The sequence below is a fragment of the Scyliorhinus torazame genome, chromosome 7 (genome assembly GCF_047496885.1).
Source record: "Scyliorhinus torazame isolate Kashiwa2021f chromosome 7, sScyTor2.1, whole genome shotgun sequence".
NCBI lineage: Eukaryota > Metazoa > Chordata > Chondrichthyes > Carcharhiniformes > Scyliorhinidae > Scyliorhinus > Scyliorhinus torazame.
In genome coordinates this window covers 164,882,624-164,904,379 of record NC_092713.1, presented here as the reverse complement: position 1 = coordinate 164,904,379, position 21,756 = coordinate 164,882,624, and the positions used below count along the sequence as shown (strand labels likewise).

At 51.4% G+C, this 21,756-nt stretch overlaps 1 protein-coding gene across 3 annotated transcripts in view; it reads right to left on the bottom strand.

The window, feature by feature from the left end:
- The window catches only part of LOC140426673 (centrosome-associated protein 350-like), a 145,350-nt gene that overhangs the window by 5,548 nt on the left and 118,046 nt on the right, over positions 1–21,756 (bottom strand). For all 3 annotated transcript variants that reach the window (XM_072511753.1, XM_072511756.1, XM_072511755.1), the window contains 3 exons: positions 19,777–20,163; positions 17,725–17,871; positions 8,072–8,194 (listed from right to left, as the gene is read on the bottom strand). In XM_072511753.1, the coding sequence (XP_072367854.1) occupies positions 8,072–8,194; positions 17,725–17,871; positions 19,777–20,163 (657 nt within the window). The remainder of the gene's footprint in view (positions 1–8,071; positions 8,195–17,724; positions 17,872–19,776; positions 20,164–21,756) is intronic.

Here is a 21,756-nt window from a genome sequence, read left to right as displayed (position 1 = left end):
GGGATTGGACGCAAAAAATAGAGGGGTGGCAATTCTGGTGGGAAAGCATGTGTCATTTGAGGCCAAGACTATCGTAGCGGATAATGGAGGAGATATGTGATGGTGAGCGGTAGGTTGCAAGGGACATGGGTGGTATTGGTAAATGTATACGCCCCGAATTGGGATGATGCAGGATTCATGAAGCACATGTTGGGGCGCATTCCGGACCTGGAGATAGGAGGACTAATAATGGGAGGGGACTTCAATACGGTGCTGGACCCAGCACTGGACCGCTCCAGATCAAGGACGGGAAGGAGGCCGGCGGCGGCCAAGGTACTTAGGGGGTTTATGGATCAGATGGGGGGAGTGGACCCATGGAGGTTTGCAAGACCGCAGGCCAGGGAATTTTCTTTTTTCTCCCACGTGCATAAGGCTTACTCCCGGATAGATTTCTTTGTTCTGGGCAGGGCGCTCATCCCGAGAGTGGGGGGGGAACGGAGTATTCGGCCATAGCCGTTTCGGACCATGCCCCGCACTGGGTGGAACTGGAGCTGGGAGAGGAGAGGGACCAACGCCCGCTGTGGCGGCTGGATGTGGGACTGCTGGCCGATGAGGTGGTGTGTGGGAAGGTGAGGGGGTGTATTGAAAGGTACTTGGAGGCCAACGACAACGGGGAGGTGCGAGTGGGGGTGGTATGGGAGGCGTTGAAGGCGGTGATCAGGGGAGAGCTGATCTCCATCAGGGCTCATAGGGAGAAGATAGAGGGAATGGAAAGGGAGAGGTTAGTGGGGGAGATCTTGCGGGTGGACAGAAGATACGCAGAGGCCCCGGAGGAAAGATTACTTGGGGAAAGGCGACGGCTTCAGACGGAGTTTGACCTGCTGACCACGGGCAAGGCGGAGGCACAGTGGAGGAAGGCGCAAGGGGCGACTTACGAGTACGGGGAAAAGGCTAGTCGGATGCTGGCGCACCAGCTCCGTAAGAGGGCGGCAGCGAGGGAAATAGGGGGAATCAAAGATGGAAGGGGAGCCACGGTTCGAAGTGCAACGAAAATAAATAAAGTATTGAAGGACTTTTATGAAGAGCTGTACAGATCCCAGCCCCCAGGGGGGGAAGGGGGGAATGAGGCGATTCCTGGACCAGCTGGGGTTCCCGAGGGTGGAGGAGCAGGAGGCGGTTGGTTTGGGGGCACCAATTGGGCTGGAGGAGTTGAGTAAGGGTTTGGGGAGCATGCAGGCGGGGAAGGCCCCAGGGCCGGACGGGTTCCCGGTGGAATTCTACAGAAAATATGTGGACCTGCTGGCCCCGCTACTAGTGAGGACCTTCAACGAGGCAAGAGAGGAGGGAACCCTGCCCCAGACAATGTCGGAGGCGACAATCTCCCTGATCCTAAAGAGAGACAAGGATCCATTGCAATGTGGATCGTACAGGCCGATTTCGCTCCTCAATGTGGATGCTAAGCTATTGGCGAAGGTACTGGCCACTAGGATTGAGGACTGTGTCCCGGGGGTGATTCACGAGGACCAAACGGGATTCGTAAAGGGCAGGCAGTTAAATACCAATGTGCGGCGGCTCTTAAACGTGATAACGATGACATCGGAGGAGGGAGAGGCGGAGATAGTGGCAGCTATGGACGCGGAAAAAACCTTTGACCGAGTAGAGTGGGAGTACCTCTGGGAGGTATTGCGCAGGTTTGGGTTACAGCGCCCCGGTGGCGAGTGTAGTGACAAACCGGCGGACATCAGAGTACTTTCGGCTGTACCGAGGGACGAGACAGGGGTGCCCCCTGTCCCCCCTGTTGTTTGCATTGGCGATCGAACCCGTGGCCATATCACTTAGGGAGTCTCAGAAATGGAGGGGGATAGTCCGCGGGGGAGAGGAGCATCGGGTATCGCTATATGCGGATGACCTGCTGCTATACGTGGCGGACCCAATGGAGGGGATGGTGGAGGTCATGCAGACTCTGAAGGAGTTTGGAGAGTTTTCGGGCTACAAGCTTAATGTAGAGAAGAGTGAGCTTTTTGTATTACAGGCAGGGGACCAAGAAAGAGGGATAGGGAACCTACCGCTGAGGAGGGCGGAGAGGAGTTTTTGATATCTGGGGATCCAGATAGCCAGAAGTTGGGGGGCCCTACATAAACTGAATTTGACGAGGGTGGTGGGGCAAATGGAGGAGGATTTTAAAAGATGGGACATGCTCCCGCTCTCATTGGCGGGTAGGGTGCAGTCGGTCAAAATGGTGGTCCTTCCGAGGTTTTTGTTCGTGTTTCAGTGCCTCCCCATCGTGATCACCAAGGGCTTTTTCAAGAGAGTAGGTAGGAGTATTATGGGGTATATGTGGGCAAATAAGACCCCGAGGGTTAGGAGAGGGTTCTTGGAATGCAACAGGGACCGAGGAGGGTTGGCTTTGCCAAACCTAGAGAGTTACTACTGGGCAGCAAATGTGGCGATGATCCGTAAGTGGGTTATGGAGGGAGAGGGGGCGGCATGGAAGAGGATGGAGATGGCGTCCTGTAAAGCAACGAGCCTGGGGGCGTTGGTAACGGCACCGCTGCCGCTCTCGCCGACAAAATACACCACAAGCCCGGTGGTGGCGGCAACACTAAAAATCTGGGGCCAGTGGAGAAGACACAGGGGTGCAACGGGAGCATCGGTGTGGTCCCCGATCAGGGGTAACCACCGGTTTGTCCCGGGGCAGATGGACGGGGGGTTCCAAGGCTGCCATCGGGCGGGGATAAGAAGAATGGGGGACCTGTTCATTGACAGGACATTTGCGAGCCTAGGGGCACTGGAGGAGAAATTTGAGTTACCCCGGGAAACGCATTTAGATATATGCAGGTGAGGGCTTTTGTGAGGCGACAGGTGAGGGAATTTCCGTTGCTCCCGGCACAAGAAGTTCAAGATAGAGTGATAGGTCGGGGAGGGCAAGGTATCGGAAATATACCAAGAGATGAAAGAAGAGGGGGAAGCACTAGTAGAAGAACTGAAAGGTAAATGGGAGGAGGAGCTGGGGGAGGAGATCGAGGAAGGTCTGTGGGCCGACGCCCTGGGTAGGGTTAATACCTCTTCCTCGTGTGCCAGGCTCAGTCTGATACAATTTAAGGTGGTTCATAGCCTCGCCCTCGTCAAATGCACTCTGAGTAGGTTCTTTGGGGTAGAGGATAGATGTGAAAGATGTTCAGGGAGCCCGGCGAACCATGTCCATATGTTTTGGTCATGCCCGGCACTGGAGGGGTTCTGGAGAGGAGTGGCGGGAGTAATATCCCAGGTGGTGAAAGTCCGGGTCAAGCCAAGCTGGGGGCTAGCAATATTTGGAGTAGTGGATGAGCCGGGAGTGCAGGAGGCGAAAGAGGCCGGAATTCTGGCCCTAGTAGCCCGGCGAAGGGTCTTGCTATTGCGGAAGGAGGCGAAGCCCCCTCGCCTGGAGGCCTGGATTAACGACATGGCAGGGTTCATAAAATTGGAGAGAATTAAGTTTGCTTTGAGAGGGTCTGCACAGGGGTTTTACAGGCGGTGGCAACCGTTCCTAGAATATCTCGCGGAGCGTTAGAAGAAGGTCGATCAGCAGCAGCAACCCTGGGGGGGGGGGGGGGGGAACGAGAGACTGTCTGAGGGGATGGACAAGCGGGAGATAGCATGGAGGGTGGGGGGAAACGGTACGCGCGGCCAAGAGCCAGTGTATAAAGCTATGTAAATATACCATCTTGCCTTGTATATATCTTGCTCAGGGAGAATTTGCGTTATTTTGTTACTGGGGGGGGGGGGGGGGTGTTATTGTTTGTAAGGGGAAAAAATTGTGTTGTTAAAAAACCTTAATAAAAAATATTTTAAAAAAGAAGAAGGAATGAAATTAAATCAATAGCACTAAACGACATAGGGTCAGATGATGTGGAGTCTGTGTGGGTAGAGTTGAGGAACCACAAAGGCAAAAAAAACCATAATGGGAGTTATGTACAGGCCTCCTAACAGTGGTCAGGACCAGGGGCACAAAATGCACCACAAAATAGAAAGTGCATGTCAGAAAGGCAAGGTCACAGTGATCATGGGGGACTTCAATATGCAGGTGGACTGGGTAAATAATGCTGCCAGTGGACCCAAGGAAAGGGAATTCATTGAATGTTTACAGGAGGGCTTTTTGGAACAGCTTGTGATGGAGCCCACGAGGGGACAGGCCATTCTGGACTTAGTGTTATGTAATGAGCCAGACTTGATTAAGTTAAATAAAGGTAACTACAGGGGCATGAGGGAGGAACTGACGAAAATCGACTGGGAGCAGAGCCTAGTGGGAAAGACAGTAGAACAGCAATGGCAGGAGTTTCTGGGAGTAATTGAGGACACAGTACAGAGGTTCATCCCAAAGAAAAGGTTATCAGAGGGGGGATTAGGCACCCATGGCTGACAAAGGAAGTTAGGGAATGCATCAAAGCAAACGAGACAGCCTATCATGTGGCAAAGAGTAGTGGGAAGTCAGACGATTGGGAAGGCTACAAAAACAAACAGAGGATAACAAAGAGAGAAATAAGGAAAGAGAGGGTCAATTATGAAGGTAGGCTAGCCAGTAACATTAGGAATGATAGTAAAAGTTTCTTTAAATACATTAAAAACAAACAGGAGGCAAAAGTAGACATTGGGCCGCTCCAAAATGACACTGGTAATCTAGTGATGGGGGACAAGGAAATAGCTGAGGAACTAAATAAGTACTTTGCATCAGTCTTCACAGTAGGAGACATGAGTAATATCCCAACAATTCAGGAGAGTCAGGGTGCAGAGTTGAATATGGTAGCCATCACAAAGGAGAAAGTGCTAGAGAAACTAAGAGGTCTAAAAATTGATAAATCTCCGGGCCCAGATGGGCTACATCCTAGAGTTCTAAAGGAGATAGCTGAAGAAATAGTGGAGGTGTTAGTTATGATCTTTCAAAAGTCACTGGAGTCAGGGAAAGTCCCAGAGGATTGGAAAATCGCTGTTGTAACCCCCCTGTTCAAGAAGGGAAGGGAAAAGATGGAAAGTTATAGGCCAATTAGCCTAACCTCGGTTGTTGGCAAAATTCTAGAATCCATTGTTAAGAATGAGATTTCTAAATTCTTGGAAGTGCAGGGTCGGATTAGGACAAGTCAGCATGGATTTAGTAAGGGGAGGTCGTGCCTGACAAACCTGTTAGAGTTCTTTGAAGAGATAACAAATAGGTTAGACCAAGGAGAGCCAATGGATGTTATCTATCTTGACTTCCAAAAGGCCTTTGATAAGGTGCCTCACGGGAGACTGCTGAGTAAAATAAGGGTCCATGGTATTCGAGGCGAGGTACTAACATGGATTGATGATTGGCTGTCAGGCAGAAGGCAGAGAGTTGGGATAAAAGGTTCTTTTTCGAAATGGCAACCGGTGACGAGTGGTGTCCTGCAGGGTTCAGTGTTGGGGCCACAGCTGTTCTCTTTATATATTAACGATCTAGATGACGGGACTGGGGGCATTCTGGCTAAGTTTGCCGATGACACAAAGATAGGTGGGGGGGCAGGTAGTATGGAGGAGGTGGGGAGGCTGCAGAAGGATTTAGACAGTTTAGGAGAGTGGTCCAGGAAATGGCTGATGAAATTCAACGTGAGCAAGTGCGAGGTCTTGCACTTTGGAAAAATGAATAGAGGCATGGACTATTTTCTAAACGGTGACAAAATTCATAATGCTGAAGTGCAAAGGGACTTGGGAGTCCTAGTCCAGGATTCTCTAAAGGTAAACTTGCAGGTTGAGTCCGTAATTAAGAAAGCAAATGCAATGTTGTCATTCATCTCAAGAGGCTTGGAATATAAAAGCAGGGATGTACTTCTGAAGCTTTATAAAGCATTAGTTAGGCCCCATTTAGAATACTGTGAGCAATTTTGGGCCCCACACCTCAGGAAGGACATACTGGCACTGGAGCGGGTCCAGCGGAGATTCACACGAATGATCCCAGGAATGGTAGGCCTAACATACGATGAACGTCTGAGGATCCTGGGATTATATTCATTGGAGTTTAGGAGGTTGAGGGGAGATCTAATAGAAACTTACAAGATAATGAATGGCTTAGATAGGGTGGATGTAGGGAAGTTGTTTCCATTAGCAGGGGAGACTAGGACCCGGGGGCACACCCTTAGAATAAAAGGGAGTCACTTTAGAACAGAGATGAGGAGAAATTTCTTCAGCCAGAGAGTGGTGGGTCTGTGGAATTCATTGCCACAGAGGGCGGTGGAGGCCGGGACGTCGAGTGTCTTTAAGACAGAAGTTGATAAATTCTTGATTTCTCGAGGAATTAAGGGCTATGGAGAGAGAGCGGGTAATTGGAGTTGAAATCAGCCATGATTGAATGGTGGAGTGGACTCGATGGGCCGAATGGCCTTACTTCCGCTCCTATGTCTTATGGTCTAATACATTGCTGAATTTTTGACCACTCACTTAATCTATCTATATCCCTTTGCAGGCTCCATTTGTCCTCTCAACTTACTTTCCTACTTATGTTTGTGTCGTCAACAAATCTAGCAACAATACATTCGGCCCCCTTCATCCAAATCATCAATGTAAATTGTAAATAAGTTGACTCCGCCCCCCAGCACAGATCCCTCCGTTTCTCCACCATTTACAGCTTGCGCACCAGACAGTGACCCGTTTATGCCTGCTCATTGTTTCGGGTTAGCGAACCAATCCTGTTATGAGCTCTTATTTTGTGTAGTAACCCTTGGCACCTTGCCAAATGACATTTGGAAATTTAAGCACAGAACATCCTCAGGTTCCCCTTTATCCACATTGCTTGTTACTGCCTCAAAGTCCAATAAATTAGTCAAAGATACTTTCATTTCTAGAACCATGTTGACTAAGCCAGAGTGCCCGCTGTAACCCCCTTAGCTTCTACATTTCCCTATGACAGATGTTAAGTTAGCTGGCCTGTAATTACCGACTTTCTGTCTCCCTCCTTGCTTGCATAGAGGAGTTACATTCACTATTTCCTAACCTGATGAGAGCTTTCCAGAGTCTAAGGTGTACATAAGCAGCCCCATCAGGCTCTCCCTGTCGGTTGAAAGATGTATTAGACAGAAAGAATGCGGAGGATCCTGAAGGTTACAGGTGCAGAATGCAAACTGCTCAGCAGTGTCACTCGGAGAGGCCAGGAAAGGGTTAAGACCATGCAATTGTAGTAAAGAATGCTCCTTTGAGCCAGAGGATAGGGAAATTCAGTGAGTGTCTAATCGGTGCTCTGGATGATCCACAAGTGCTTGACCCCAAGCAGAAAGAAAGACAGAAGGATGTTATTTGATTTTTAGTCAATTTAAGCAGCCACTTAAAAAAAGTGTTGGGTATGTGAGTGGAACTAAGAAATATTGCCTGTCCCTATTTGCCCTTGGATGGTCTTTTTCTTGAACTGCTGCAGTCTGCATGTTGAAGGTACTCCCACAGTGCTGCGTGGTAGGGAATTCCAGAATTCTGACTCAGTAACTATAAAGGAAGGTCATATACAATCAAGTCAGGATGGGGTGTGACTTGGAGGTAATGGTGTTCTCATATACCTGCTATCTTTACGCTTCTAGGTGATGGCGCCATGTTATTACACACTAATAACAACCGGGAAATAATGAAAGGGTCCCAATTTCCAATTCAACTTGAAAGTTTTCCATAGAAACCCTGCAGTCACGAGACCATTCAGCCCATCGAGTCTTACTGAACCTCCGGAAGAGCACCCTTCCTAGGCACACTCCCCCATCCTATTTCCGTAACCCCATTTAGCCTGGATATTCCTGGACATGAAGCATCAATTTAGCATGGCCAATTCACAGCTATCCAGCACATCTTTGGACTATGGGAGGAACCGGAGGAAACCCACGCAGACATGGGGAGAAAGTGACACTCACCCAAGGCAAGAATCAAACCCGGGTCCCTGGCCTTGTGAGGCAGCAGTGCTAACCACTGTGCCACCGTTTTCTTTTAGTGAATGAAGGATAACCAGGCAGAAAAGCATAGCCAAAATTCTGTGCCACTTAAAATAATAGCAGAGTTCACTTGTTGGGTATTTATATACATGATGTGATGGTACGATATAAAACTGAACTAACTGAACTGAAAGACTTACCAGAATGTGGTCCACTCGATCACGTTTCTTCCTACCAAATTTCATCATCTTCTGCCAGTCTGTCTTGTGGTTTTGTTCTTTACTGAATCCAAACAGCTTCAGGACCTCGTTAGAAATAAAGGTCTGTGAATGGAAGCACAGGAGAGTTGGAATCTGTTGCAAAACCCCAATGCCATAGCAAATGGCGCGCTGGCCTTCATAGTGAGAGGTTTTGAGCGTCGGAACGGGGAGGCTCGAGCGTCGGAACGGGGAGGCTCGAGCGTCGGAACGGGGAGGCTCGAGCGTCGGAACGGGGAGGCTCGAGCGTCGGAACGGGGAGGCTCGAGCGTCGGAACGGGGAGGCTCGAGCGTCGGAACGGGGAGGCTCGAGCGTCGGAACGGGGAGGCTCGAGCGTCGGAACGGGGAGGCTCGAGCGTCGGAACGGGGAGGCTCGAGCGTCGGAACGGGGAGGCTCGAGCGTCGGAACGGGGAGGCTCGAGCGTCGGAACGGGGAGGCTCGAGCGTCGGAACGGGGAGGCTCGAGCGTCGGAACGGGGAGGCTCGAGCGTCGGAACGGGGAGGCTCGAGCGTCGGAACGGGGAGGCTCGAGCGTCGGAACGGGGAGGCTCGAGCGTCGGAACGGGGAGGCTCGAGCGTCGGAACGGGGAGGCTCGAGCGTCGGAACGGGGAGGCTCGAGCGTCGGAACGGGGAGGCTCGAGCGTCGGAACGGGGAGGCTCGAGCGTCGGAACGGGGAGGCTCGAGCGTCGGAACGGGGAGGCTCGAGCGTCGGAACGGGGAGGCTCGAGCGTCGGAACGGGGAGGCTCGAGCGTCGGAACGGGGAGGCTCGAGCGTCGGAACGGGGAGGCTCGAGCGTCGGAACGGGGAGGCTCGAGCGTCGGAACGGGGAGGCTCGAGCGTCGGAACGGGGAGGCTCGAGCGTCGGAACGGGGAGGCTCGAGCGTCGGAACGGGGAGGCTCGAGCGTCGGAACGGGGAGGCTCGAGCGTCGGAACGGGGAGGCTCGAGCGTCGGAACGGGGAGGCTCGAGCGTCGGAACGGGGAGGCTCGAGCGTCGGAACGGGGAGGCTCGAGCGTCGGAACGGGGAGGCTCGAGCGTCGGAACGGGGAGGCTCGAGCGTCGGAACGGGGAGGCTCGAGCGTCGGAACGGGGAGGCTCGAGCGTCGGAACGGGGAGGCTCGAGCGTCGGAACGGGGAGGCTCGAGCGTCGGAACGGGGAGGCTCGAGCGTCGGAACGGGGAGGCTCGAGCGTCGGAACGGGGAGGCTCGAGCGTCGGAACGGGGAGGCTCGAGCGTCGGAACGGGGAGGCTCGAGCGTCGGAACGGGGAGGCTCGAGCGTCGGAACGGGGAGGCTCGAGCGTCGGAACGGGGAGGCTCGAGCGTCGGAACGGGGAGGCTCGAGCGTCGGAACGGGGAGGCTCGAGCGTCGGAACGGGGAGGCTCGAGCGTCGGAACGGGGAGGCTCGAGCGTCGGAACGGGGAGGCTCGAGCGTCGGAACGGGGAGGCTCGAGCGTCGGAACGGGGAGGCTCGAGCGTCGGAACGGGGAGGCTCGAGCGTCGGAACGGGGAGGCTCGAGCGTCGGAACGGGGAGGCTCGAGCGTCGGAACGGGGAGGCTCGAGCGTCGGAACGGGGAGGCTCGAGCGTCGGAACGGGGAGGCTCGAGCGTCGGAACGGGGAGGCTCGAGCGTCGGAACGGGGAGGCTCGAGCGTCGGAACGGGGAGGCTCGAGCGTCGGAACGGGGAGGCTCGAGCGTCGGAACGGGGAGGCTCGAGCGTCGGAACGGGGAGGCTCGAGCGTCGGAACGGGGAGGCTCGAGCGTCGGAACGGGGAGGCTCGAGCGTCGGAACGGGGAGGCTCGAGCGTCGGAACGGGGAGGCTCGAGCGTCGGAACGGGGAGGCTCGAGCGTCGGAACGGGGAGGCTCGAGCGTCGGAACGGGGAGGCTCGAGCGTCGGAACGGGGAGGCTCGAGCGTCGGAACGGGGAGGCTCGAGCGTCGGAACGGGGAGGCTCGAGCGTCGGAACGGGGAGGCTCGAGCGTCGGAACGGGGAGGCTCGAGCGTCGGAACGGGGAGGCTCGAGCGTCGGAACGGGGAGGCTCGAGCGTCGGAACGGGGAGGCTCGAGCGTCGGAACGGGGAGGCTCGAGCGTCGGAACGGGGAGGCTCGAGCGTCGGAACGGGGAGGCTCGAGCGTCGGAACGGGGAGGCTCGAGCGTCGGAACGGGGAGGCTCGAGCGTCGGAACGGGGAGGCTCGAGCGTCGGAACGGGGAGGCTCGAGCGTCGGAACGGGGAGGCTCGAGCGTCGGAACGGGGAGGCTCGAGCGTCGGAACGGGGAGGCTCGAGCGTCGGAACGGGGAGGCTCGAGCGTCGGAACGGGGAGGCTCGAGCGTCGGAACGGGGAGGCTCGAGCGTCGGAACGGGGAGGCTCGAGCGTCGGAACGGGGAGGCTCGAGCGTCGGAACGGGGAGGCTCGAGCGTCGGAACGGGGAGGCTCGAGCGTCGGAACGGGGAGGCTCGAGCGTCGGAACGGGGAGGCTCGAGCGTCGGAACGGGGAGGCTCGAGCGTCGGAACGGGGAGGCTCGAGCGTCGGAACGGGGAGGCTCGAGCGTCGGAACGGGGAGGCTCGAGCGTCGGAACGGGGAGGCTCGAGCGTCGGAACGGGGAGGCTCGAGCGTCGGAACGGGGAGGCTCGAGCGTCGGAACGGGGAGGCTCGAGCGTCGGAACGGGGAGGCTCGAGCGTCGGAACGGGGAGGCTCGAGCGTCGGAACGGGGAGGCTCGAGCGTCGGAACGGGGAGGCTCGAGCGTCGGAACGGGGAGGCTCGAGCGTCGGAACGGGGAGGCTCGAGCGTCGGAACGGGGAGGCTCGAGCGTCGGAACGGGGAGGCTCGAGCGTCGGAACGGGGAGGCTCGAGCGTCGGAACGGGGAGGCTCGAGCGTCGGAACGGGGAGGCTCGAGCGTCGGACCGGGGAGGCTCGAGCGTCGGAACGGGGAGGCTCGAGCGTCGGAACGGGGAGGCTCGAGCGTCGGACCGGGGAGGCTCGAGCGTCGGACCGGGGAGGCTCGAGCGTCGGACCGGGGAGGCTCGAGCGTCGGACCGGGGAGGCTCGAGCGTCGGACCGGGGAGGCTCGAGCGTCGGACCGGGGAGGCTCGAGCGTCGGACCGGGGAGGCTCGAGCGTCGGACCGGGGAGGCTCGAGCGTCGGACCGGGGAGGCTCGAGCGTCGGACCGGGGAGGCTCGAGCGTCGGAGCGGGGAGGCTCGAGCGTCGGAGCGGGGAGGCTCGAGCGTCGGAGCGGGGAGGCTCGAGCGTCGGAGCGGGGAGGCTCGAGCGTCGGACCGGGGAGGCTCGAGCGTAGGACCGGGGACGCTCGAGCGTAGGACCGGGGACGCTCGAGCGTCGGACCGGGGACGCTCGAGCGTAGGACCGGGGACGCTCGAGCGTCGGAGCGGGGAGGCTCGAGCGTCGGAGCGGGGAGGCTCGAGCGTCGGAGCGGGGAGGCTCGAGCGTCGGAGCGGGGAGGCTCGAGCGTCGGAGCGGGGAGGCTCGAGCGTCGGACCGGGGACGCTCGAGCGTAGGACCGGGGACGCTCGAGCGTAGGACCGGGGACGCTCGAGCGTAGGACCGGGGACGCTCGAGCGTCGGACCGGGGACGCTCGAGCGTCGTACCGGGGACGCTCGAGCGTCGGACCGGGGACGCTCGAGCGTCGGACCGGGGACGCTCGAGCGTCGGACCGGGGACGCTCGAGCGTCGGACCGGGGACGCTGGAGCGTCGGAGCGGGGAGGCTCGAGCGTCGGACCGGGGAGGCTCGAGCGTAGGACCGGGGACGCTCGAGCGTAGGACCGGGGACGCTCGAGCGTAGGACCGGGGACGCTCGAGCGTAGGACCGGGGACGCTCGAGCGTCGGACCGGGGACGCTCGAGCGTCGGACCGGGGACGCTCGAGCGTCGGACCGGGGACGCTCGAGCGTCGGACCGGGGACGCTCGAGCGTCGGACCGGGGACGCTCGAGCGTAGGACCGGGGACGCTCGAGCGTAGGACCGGGGACGCTCGAGCGTAGGACCGGGGACGCTCGAGCGTAGGACCGGGGACGCTCGAGCGTAGGACCGGGGACGCTCGAGCGTAGGACCGGGGACGCTCGAGCGTAGGACCGGGGACGCTCGAGCGTAGGACCGGGGACGCCGAGCGTAGGACCGGGGACGGTGTGTATAGGAACGGGGACGTTGTGTATAGGAACGGGGACGTTGTGTATAGGAACGGGGACGTTGTGTGCAGGAACGGGGACGTTGTGTGCAGGAACGGGGACGTTGAGTGCAGGAACGGGGACGTTGAGTGCAGGAACGGGGACGTTGAGTGCAGGAACGGGGACGTTGAGTGCAGGAACGGGGACGTTGAGTGCAGGAACGGGGACGTTGAGTGCAGGAACGGGGACGTTGAGTGCAGGAACGGGGACGTTGAGTGCAGGAACGGGGACGTTGAGTGCAGGAACGGGGACGTTGAGTGCAGGAACGGGGACGTTGAGTGCAGGAACGGGGACGTTGAGTGCAGGAACGGGGACGTTGAGTGCAGGAACGGGGACGTTGAGTGCAGGAACGGGGACGCTGAGTGCAGGAACGGGGACGCTGAGTGCAGGAACGGGGACGCTGAGTGCAGGAACGGGGACGCTGAGTGCAGGAACGGGGACGCTGAGTGCAGGAACGGGGACGCTGAGTGTAGGAACGGGGACGTGGTGTATAGGAACGGGGATGTGGTGTATAGGAACGGGGATGTGGTGTGTGGGAACGGGGACGTTGTGTGCAGGAACGGGGACGTTGAGTGCAGGAACGGGGGCGTTGAGTGCAGGAACGGGGGCGTTGAGTGCAGGAACGGGGACGCTGAGTGCAGGAACGGGGACGCTGAGTGCAGGAACGGGGACGCTGAGTGTAGGAACGGGGACGTGGTGTATAGGAACGGGGACGTGGTGTATAGGAACGGGGACGTGGTCTGTCGGAACGGGGATGTGGTGTGTAGGAACGGGGATGTGGTGTGTAGGAACGGGGATGTTGTGTGTAGGAACGGGGATGTTGTGTGTAGGAACGGGGATGTTGAGTGTAGGAACGGGGATGTTGAGTGTAGGAACGGGGATGTTGAGTGTAGGAACGGGGATGTTGTGTATAGGAACGGGGATGTTGTGTATAGGAACGGGGATGTTGTGTATAGGAACGGGGATGTTGTGTATAGGAACGGGGATGTTGTGTATAGGAACGGGGATGCTGAGTATAGGATCGGGGATGTTTTACAGCCGTTGTATGGGCATTGGTGAGTCCACACCTGGAGTATTGTCGGACCCCTATAAAGCAGGAGATCATTCGGCCCATCTAGTCTGAGCTGACCCTCTGGAAGAGCACATTATCTGGGCCCACGCCCCCACCGTAACCCCAGTAACCCCACCTAACATTTTGGACACTACGGGGCAATTTAGCATGACTAATCCACTTAACCTGTACATCTCTGGGCTGTAGAAAGAAAGCGGAGCACCCAGAGGAAACCCACACAGACACAAAGAGAACATACAAACTCCACACAGTCACTCAAGGCTGGAATTGAACCCGGGTCCCCGGCGTTGTGAGGCAGCACTACTAACCACAGTGCCACCATTTTTGAAAAAAAGGGGTTTCATCCTCCTGGTCTCATAGAATAGAATGAGGAAGTGCAGAGAAGGTTTACCAAGCCGATTCCTGGGATGACAGAGCTCTCATATGAGAGACTAAATCGGTTTGGATTATATTCATTGGAGTTTACACTAGTGAGAGGGGATCTCATAGTAACTTACAAAATTCTAACAGGATTAGACAGGGTAAATGCAGAAAGGATATTCCCGATGGTGGGGGAGTCCAGGACCAGGGGTCATAGTTTGAGGATAAGGGTACCTTTTCGGACTGAGGTGAGGAGACCTTTCTTCACTCAGAGTGGTGAATCTGTGGAATTCACTACCACAGAAAGTAGTTGCGGCCAAAACGTTGTGGAATTTCAAGGAGGAATTTGATATAGCTCTTGAGGCTAAAGGGATCAAGGGATATGGGGAGGAAGGCGGGATCAGCCACAATTATAATGAATGGCGGAGCAGGCTCGAGGTGCCGAATGGCCTCCCTGCTTCTATTTTCTACGTATTGACAAAGCAGTCCCCAACCCTTCCCCCAAGACTGCACAACTGAGTTAAATATTTGGGCCTTCTGGTTTTCACCATTCTGATCAATTTAAAACTCGATAAAAATCAAAGCACAGACTGAATTTGAAGTAAATAAAAAGCTGTTCATAATATTCACTTGAAACCCGAAATTATAATTGAAATGAATATCAGCAAAATCGGGTATGAAAACCAGGTATGAATCTAGGCCTGCCCACACAGCAGCTTTAAAATAATAAGCAACACACCCAGACATGCTGTTAATTTAAACAGCAAGATTTATTCGTTATATTTTCCTTTGCTTAAGATCTCGGCTGTAAAATGACAAACTATCCATTTATCAACTTCAGTGTATAAAATGGCACAGTACTTGAAGTCGTCAACAGCGTCTCCCATGAATTATACCTCAGATTCCAAGAAAGCTCAATCTTTGATAAATTTTAACAGGGGATTTGAGATTGGAGCTGTGGGAAGTCCCACAATAAACTCGGAGGCTGACCCGGGTTCATACAGAGTGCCCTGCATTTCAGGAAGTTGAAACCACTTCTCGGTTTAACAGATGTGAATTCAGTGGGGTATTCAGAAATAATAATATAATAATAATAATCGCTTATTGTCACAAGTAGGCTCCAATGAAGTTACTGTGAAAAGCCCCTAGTCGCCACATTCCAGAGCCTGTTCGGGGAGGTCGGTACGGGAATTGAATGCGCACTGCTGCCTTGTTCTGCATTACAAGCCAGCTGTTTAGCTCACTGTGCTAAACCAGCCCCTAATAAAGGGAGGCAGTGGCATAGTGGTGTTCGCACTGGGCTAGTAATACTTGCACTCAGGGTAATGCTCTGGGAATCCAGTTTCAAATCGCAGTTTCAGTTTCACCACAGCAGATGGTGAAATTTGAATTCAATAGAAATCTGGAATTAAAAGTCTAATGTTGACCATGAAACCCTCGTCAATTGTGTAAAAACCCATCGGGTTCACTAATGCCCTTTAGGGAAGGAAATCTGCCGTCCTTACCTGGTCTGGATTACATGCAACTCCAGACCCACAGCAAGTTGGTGACTCTTAAATGCCCTCTGCTTAGCAAGTCACTCAGTTCAAGAGCAATTTGGGATGGGCAATAAATGCTGGCCCAGCCAGTGACATCCACATCTCCTGAACAAATAAAAAGCTACCCACCCAGGACACAAACCAGGTGCTTTTGGTGGGCATGTTATTCAACATTGCCAAAGGCAAGGGACATGGCCACAAAGGTTAACGTATAAAATGAAATGGTTCATTGGGGTTAAGAAAAGCAAAGTAAATAAATTGATCCAAGTTTGCTTTGGGAATGGAAAGCTTATTTACACATGCCCATTCTCAGTCCCTCAAAATATAACAGATCTCATCACAAAGCTTTGAAAGGCTTGAAGCTGAAGCCCTGAAGCTGACTTTAGACTGTGGCAAGGAGTCTGCAATGTAGGTTTGAAACTATGAGCTACTGGGAAGACGGGTTAATATGCACTCCCATGTCAGTGCAACATCTGCAATACTCAAGTGGCTGCATAAACATACATCAACTCTGCAGGTAAGCAATGGTACTTCAAGTGTTCAACACCAATACATTTGCAAGCACAAGAGATAGAACACTAAAGAACCTGATCTATGTGCTCATGAAATGCAGCTTAACCTCAATTAAGAAGAAAAACTTGCAAATATATATCACCTATCACAACTGCACCAAGTCCTAACTTGTGAATTGCAGCAACTGTTTGTCAAGTAGGCAAAACCACAGCAAAATTTCATGCAGCAAGTTCCCACAAATTAGATAATGATCCAATCATCTTTTGCTGAGGATTCCATAGAATCCCTACAGTGCAGGAGGCGACCATTTGGCCCATCGAGGCTGCACCGAGCCTCTGAAAGAACACCCCACTGAGACCCACTCCCCCACCCTATCCCCGTAAACCCTCCTAACCTGCACATCTTTGTGGGAGGAAACCAGAGCACCCAGAGGAAACTCACAAAGACGCGGAGAATGTGCAAACCCCAGTCCTCCAAGGCTGGAATTGAACTGGGGTCCCTGGCGCTGTGAAGCAGCAGTGCTAGCCACCGTGCCGTCCAAGGATAAATATTGGCAAGGATACCAGGGAAAACACTGCTCTTCAAAATAGTGCCAACGTATCTTTTACTCAAGGAGTCAGTTAGGACCTTGCTTTGAAAGACACTGGCACAGCTGCACTCTAAGTACTGTATTGGGATTGTCACAGCTTGGTTATGCTCACATCTTTGGAGTTAATCTAAAATCCACAACTTCCTAATTCAGAGGCGTGAATTCCACTCTGCCATGTGTAAGGGTCTTTCCTGCTTGTTATTGTTTATTCCCTGTTTATTACCTTATTTCCCACCCCCCATTTCTTTTTGCTGTTACATTTTTGATCCATGAATATTTAGTGGACCTGTGACTTTCAGGCAAAGCAGCCTGTAAGCCGTGACCTTTAATTCAAACAGCAGGATCCAGAAGGCTGTGCTGACTTAGGTTGACGATTGGAATGTTCTGAGTCATGAGTCTGGCTTCACTTTTGATTCTGCAGCTTAGATGGAGGGTTCTAATTAACTCTCTCCAGAAGATCCAGCCAAACTCTCTTCAGAAGGCTCATGAGGGCTGATTCTCTCTCCAGTAAGTCTGGGTGTCATTTCCTCGAGACTGCAAAGGCTTGAAGTCAAACCACAAGCTGGGTGCAGGGTTTGATGAGAGAAAGAAATAGGCCAGAGTGTGAGCCTCAAGTTCACGGTCCAATTTGAAAAGAACTAAAGTAACTCTCCAGAAGGCCTGCTTCCTGTGAGTACTGTACTGAATGAGTGACTGCAAAGAAAACCATTACCAGCTGTAAACCAGAGAATTTGATCAACCAGCGTGCTGTAATGTCTGCCACAGAACCACCATTTGAAACAAAGGCTCATCTTTTGATATTCCTCCTTATTATTTTTACCCCTATCCCCTCTTCCTCTGTGTTTGTCTGTCTTGTGTGTGTGGGTAGAGGATGGGACAGTTAAGGGGGGGTGTAGATTAGCTCCTTATTCAGCTGCATTTACTACATATTTCATCATTAACCTTGCTATAAATAAACAGCAATTGTATTTCAACTTACAAACCTGGTCACTGTAATTATTGGGCAGCCAAGGGCCAAAAATTGAAGGAATCTTTATAAGAATTATTAGTTAATTCACTTGTGTTGTGACTCCAGGGCATGTGGGGCTGGAATTGACCACATACTTGCCCAAGGTGGTGTATCACATCTCTAATGCCAAGTTATCATATTTTGAGTTTGCAGTAAAACAGGGTTCCCCAGCAATCACCGAGGAGTTTGGCTGCTGTTTCCAAACCCCTGATTGAGTAAGTTATCAATTCAATCTATACATATCAGCTCCAACCAGCATCATGCTTACATGATTTGTGACAAGTGGGACTAGAAGATTATATTGTACGGAATCATTACCTTTACTTCATTTAAGTCCTGTGGATTCCTCACTCGTCTGAAATAAGCAGAGCTAATCCTGCTGGGCTTCATCCACGGGGGCTGGCTGACATTGGGGTCTTCGGCAAAAATCTCAGTGAATATCTCTCTCGTCAAGTTAAATACAGCCTGGAAGAGGAGGGGACGGGACGGAGGAGAGAAAGAGAGAGAGAGAGAGAGAGAGAGAGAGAGAAAAAGAGAGAGAGAAACATTTAGACTAATTTCTTCTTATCCCCAAATCGTTTTTAAAAAAATATTGCTATTAAAAACAGCTACTGCTACAACAAAAGAAAATACTGTTCACCATGCATAAAACAGCAACTGTTTGTTTCACAATCTGGACCAGGTATAAATTTAGAATTCTACTAACTTGCGAAAATGAAGACGTGGCTGAGATACTCTCTCAAAGAAGGGGGTAAATAGGATTATAGAACCACCAAAGGTAGGCAAGGTTACTATTATGGTATTGTAGAAGGGATTGTAACTTAAAGGGACAACATAAACATAACAAAAATAAATCAACGTGACCAAATGACCTATATTTGAAGATTGTGTAAAAAATAGAAAGGAATCAGCAGCAGTTCCAGCGATCAGCTTCTAACATTACATGAAAAGCAAAATTCTTCAGAGGATTGGAGGACAGTCAATTTGAGAAACTTCCCCCAAAAAAGGCCAGAAAATTCTAGATCAGTTAGTTTTGCTGCATTTACTCGTAAATTGTTGAATCAATGATTTGGGATGTTATTACTGAGCACTTGGTGAGACTAAAGTTAATCAGGGACAGTCAGCATTTTGCACTTATCCAAACTCTGCTGAAAAATATAGAAACAACTATAATAATAGTAATAATAATTAGGAGGTTGTGCTCGATCAAAAGATTGAACAAAGCAGAGTAGGTCAATAAAGAAAACGCAGTGTACGTGGTTTATAGATGTTTTGAAATAATTCCACAAGTTTCCATGTAGGAAACAGGGCAAAAAGGTCAACGGTACCAAGAATTAAGGAGAGGTAAAGAGTCATGGTAAAAGAAAGACTTTGGACTAAAGGTGTGGAGAGTAAGGGCCCCACAGGAGCCCATGTTGGAACTGCCCCTAATTGCTTTAGAGTAAACAATCTTGAAGTAGAAATTAAGAGTACAATATCACAATGACTCCAGTTTGGTTAGTGCAGTGGAGGGTGAGGAATTGCAATGACATTGAGAGATTGCAGGAGTGTATATGCTGGTTACACTTGGAAGCTAGGGGGCAATGCAGTTTAATTTAGCGAGATATGAAGTAATACATTTTGAATGGATAAGAAACATACACTTGAAATGGTGAGATTGTAAATTGGACAGGACAAGAGGACATATCATAATTGCATACACAGGCCAATGAAGGTGATAAATAAGGCTGAAAAAGATGCTTATTGTTCCATCCAGATCCATTAATCAAAGGAGTAAAAGAGGCAACATTTGAGATCTTAGTTAGAATATTGTGCAGTTAGAATATTGGATACCATTCTGGGAACTCTACGATAGAATATTTAGAACGTAAATTCACTAAGACATGACCAGAAAAGGGCTGTAGTCATGATGCACTTGGGATGTTAGGGCTATCTTCATGCTAAGGTTATTAGGGTGACCTTCAGAAGTTCAAGAGTCAAGAAAGTTTTCAGACGGTAAATAATCACAGATTGTTTCCACTGATTGACAATGCAGCAACAAAAAGGCAAGTTTAAGAGAACAAAGAGGGGAATTTGGAAAAATATTTACAAAGTGGCTGGAAGAGGGAATTATACATTGTGTAAAGTAAGCAAGAGAAAAGATCTAGTGAGTTGAATTTGTAAATGGATTTCTGAGCTGTCATCAGAATCAAAGTAATATCTTTTGAGTTGACAACAGAAATCTGGCATTATTGCGGACTTTAGTTTCAGCATCCCTATCAGTTACGTACATAGTCAACCAGAGCTGCTGTGCAGCACCACTCACCACACCTTTTTTGTTGCAGAAACGAGGTACGAATTTTGTTTTTAAACACAAAAACTAGAGCTCACCTCACAATAGACTCTTTTGCTGACGCTCTCTACATCCTGCCCTTTATTATTCCCAAAATAGCCTGTGGGCATTTGCATGTCCCGCAGATCGTGGCCAAGCACCTGCCACTTCCATAGCTCCTCGGCTGCTGCATGGACCAATTTTTCAACCTCGAATGCATCATGAGGAATAGCAAAGTAGGGCTCCTCGTGGATTTTTTGAGGGATAGTCTTTGGCGGCGGGGGTTCCTGGACTGGCTGCTGTGCTTTACGACAGCCCAGTCCAAAGTCCTCATCAAACCAGTCTTGGTCGTCTGGCAGGTCATCAAGCAGCTCACGACTCAATTCCAGCTCCGCCAGACGCTTGGCCAATTCTTCCTGCCCACTTGTGCCAAACACTGGGCTGCCCTGTTGCAAAGTACAGAGAGCAAACTGTTGGACCAATCTAGCAATTTGAAGTCAGTAACATGGCGAGGTGAAATTTATTTCAAAATGTAAATAGACAAAATGAGATTTTAATAAACTAAAAATTAAAAGCTTTAAATCAGAAACAAAACAACATGAGAACAGCAGCTTTTTAGATCTCAGTATGTCTGATAAAAGAGTAGAGCATGAACCTCTGGAGCCCATCTTTCAATGTGCGCACAGCTATAAAATGAAAAATCGAGGTGTCCATATAGAGTTGGGATGTAAAAGAGTATCTACTTTAATAAGGCCAGGAACTCCCACCTCCATGGGGTAAGGGTAGTTCCCAATAACCAAGGAAGTGAAAAACAAATTCTCTATAGATGTAATGTCGCAAAGTATCTTCAAGCCGTCTTTCTGAGCTATAAAGCTACATGGATAAATTTAACATGTCGTTTTTTTACATGTGTGAGATCATTGTACCGTCTCCAGTAGTTATTTCACAAGGCTCACAAAGGGGGATATCACACTATGATGGAGTGTGGAGAATGAGAGGGATACTGCTTTTGCATGATTTAGGAACAGTTACGTCGAGACAAAAATCAGTCAAACTCTCTTAAACTAGACACTCACAAGGAAAGTAGAGAGCTGCCTATAACCATGGATATGGTAATGTGCATTTTAGGCAACAATTTTTGATGGGTGCTTTATAGGTCTCTCCCGGATTGGAGTATTAGTTTGGAGAATTCCCTTCACTGACTAATCATGGTGTACTTTGGGGTGTGAATGATTTCAGATTGAATGATCTGATATTGAGTTTTTGACAATCTTTAAAAAAAAAAAAAAAAAAATTTTAGAGTAGCCAATTCTTTTTTTCCAATTAAGGGGCAATTTAGCACGGCCAATCCACCTACCCTGCACATCTTTGGGTGGGCGTGAGACCCATGCAAACACAGGGAGAATGTGCAAACTCCGCACTGGCAGGAGTTTTTGACAATCTGATCACTTCCTGTTTAACTGCTGCATCTCCTTAGGTTTTACCTAAATAGGATTAAATATGAGTATTCGCAAATAATTCGGTTTGGGCAGAATAGCCATGTGCCAGTTTAGTCAGGATGTTTTTGTGTCAAATCAAAGTGGCCTAAGCCCTCGTCCTTCACACTCACAATGTATGAAAAATATGAGAGCCTGTCAAACACTTTCATGAAGAGAGCTGCTCTTTGCAAGGATCCTCTTGTGACTCCTTGTCTAATCCTTGCATCCTTTTAATTCCTGTCCTGCGTAACATTACAGAATTTTGGTTTTCAGCTGAACCCTCCCCGCTGCAAGCTACGATTTAGACTGATCGGCATACACCTTTGATTCAGTACGTTGTGTGCCATAGCCCGTGATGTCATTTTGATGGATTTGGCTAACAACCAATCCACTCCACGCCAATGTTGAGTTTGCACATTCTCCACGTGACTTGTGTGGGCCTCATCCCCACAACCCAAAGATGTGCAGGGTAGGTGGATTGGCCATACTAAATTGCCCCTTAAGTTGAAAACAAAAATAATTGGGTAGTATAAATTTAAAAGAAACCAATCCACTCCACCT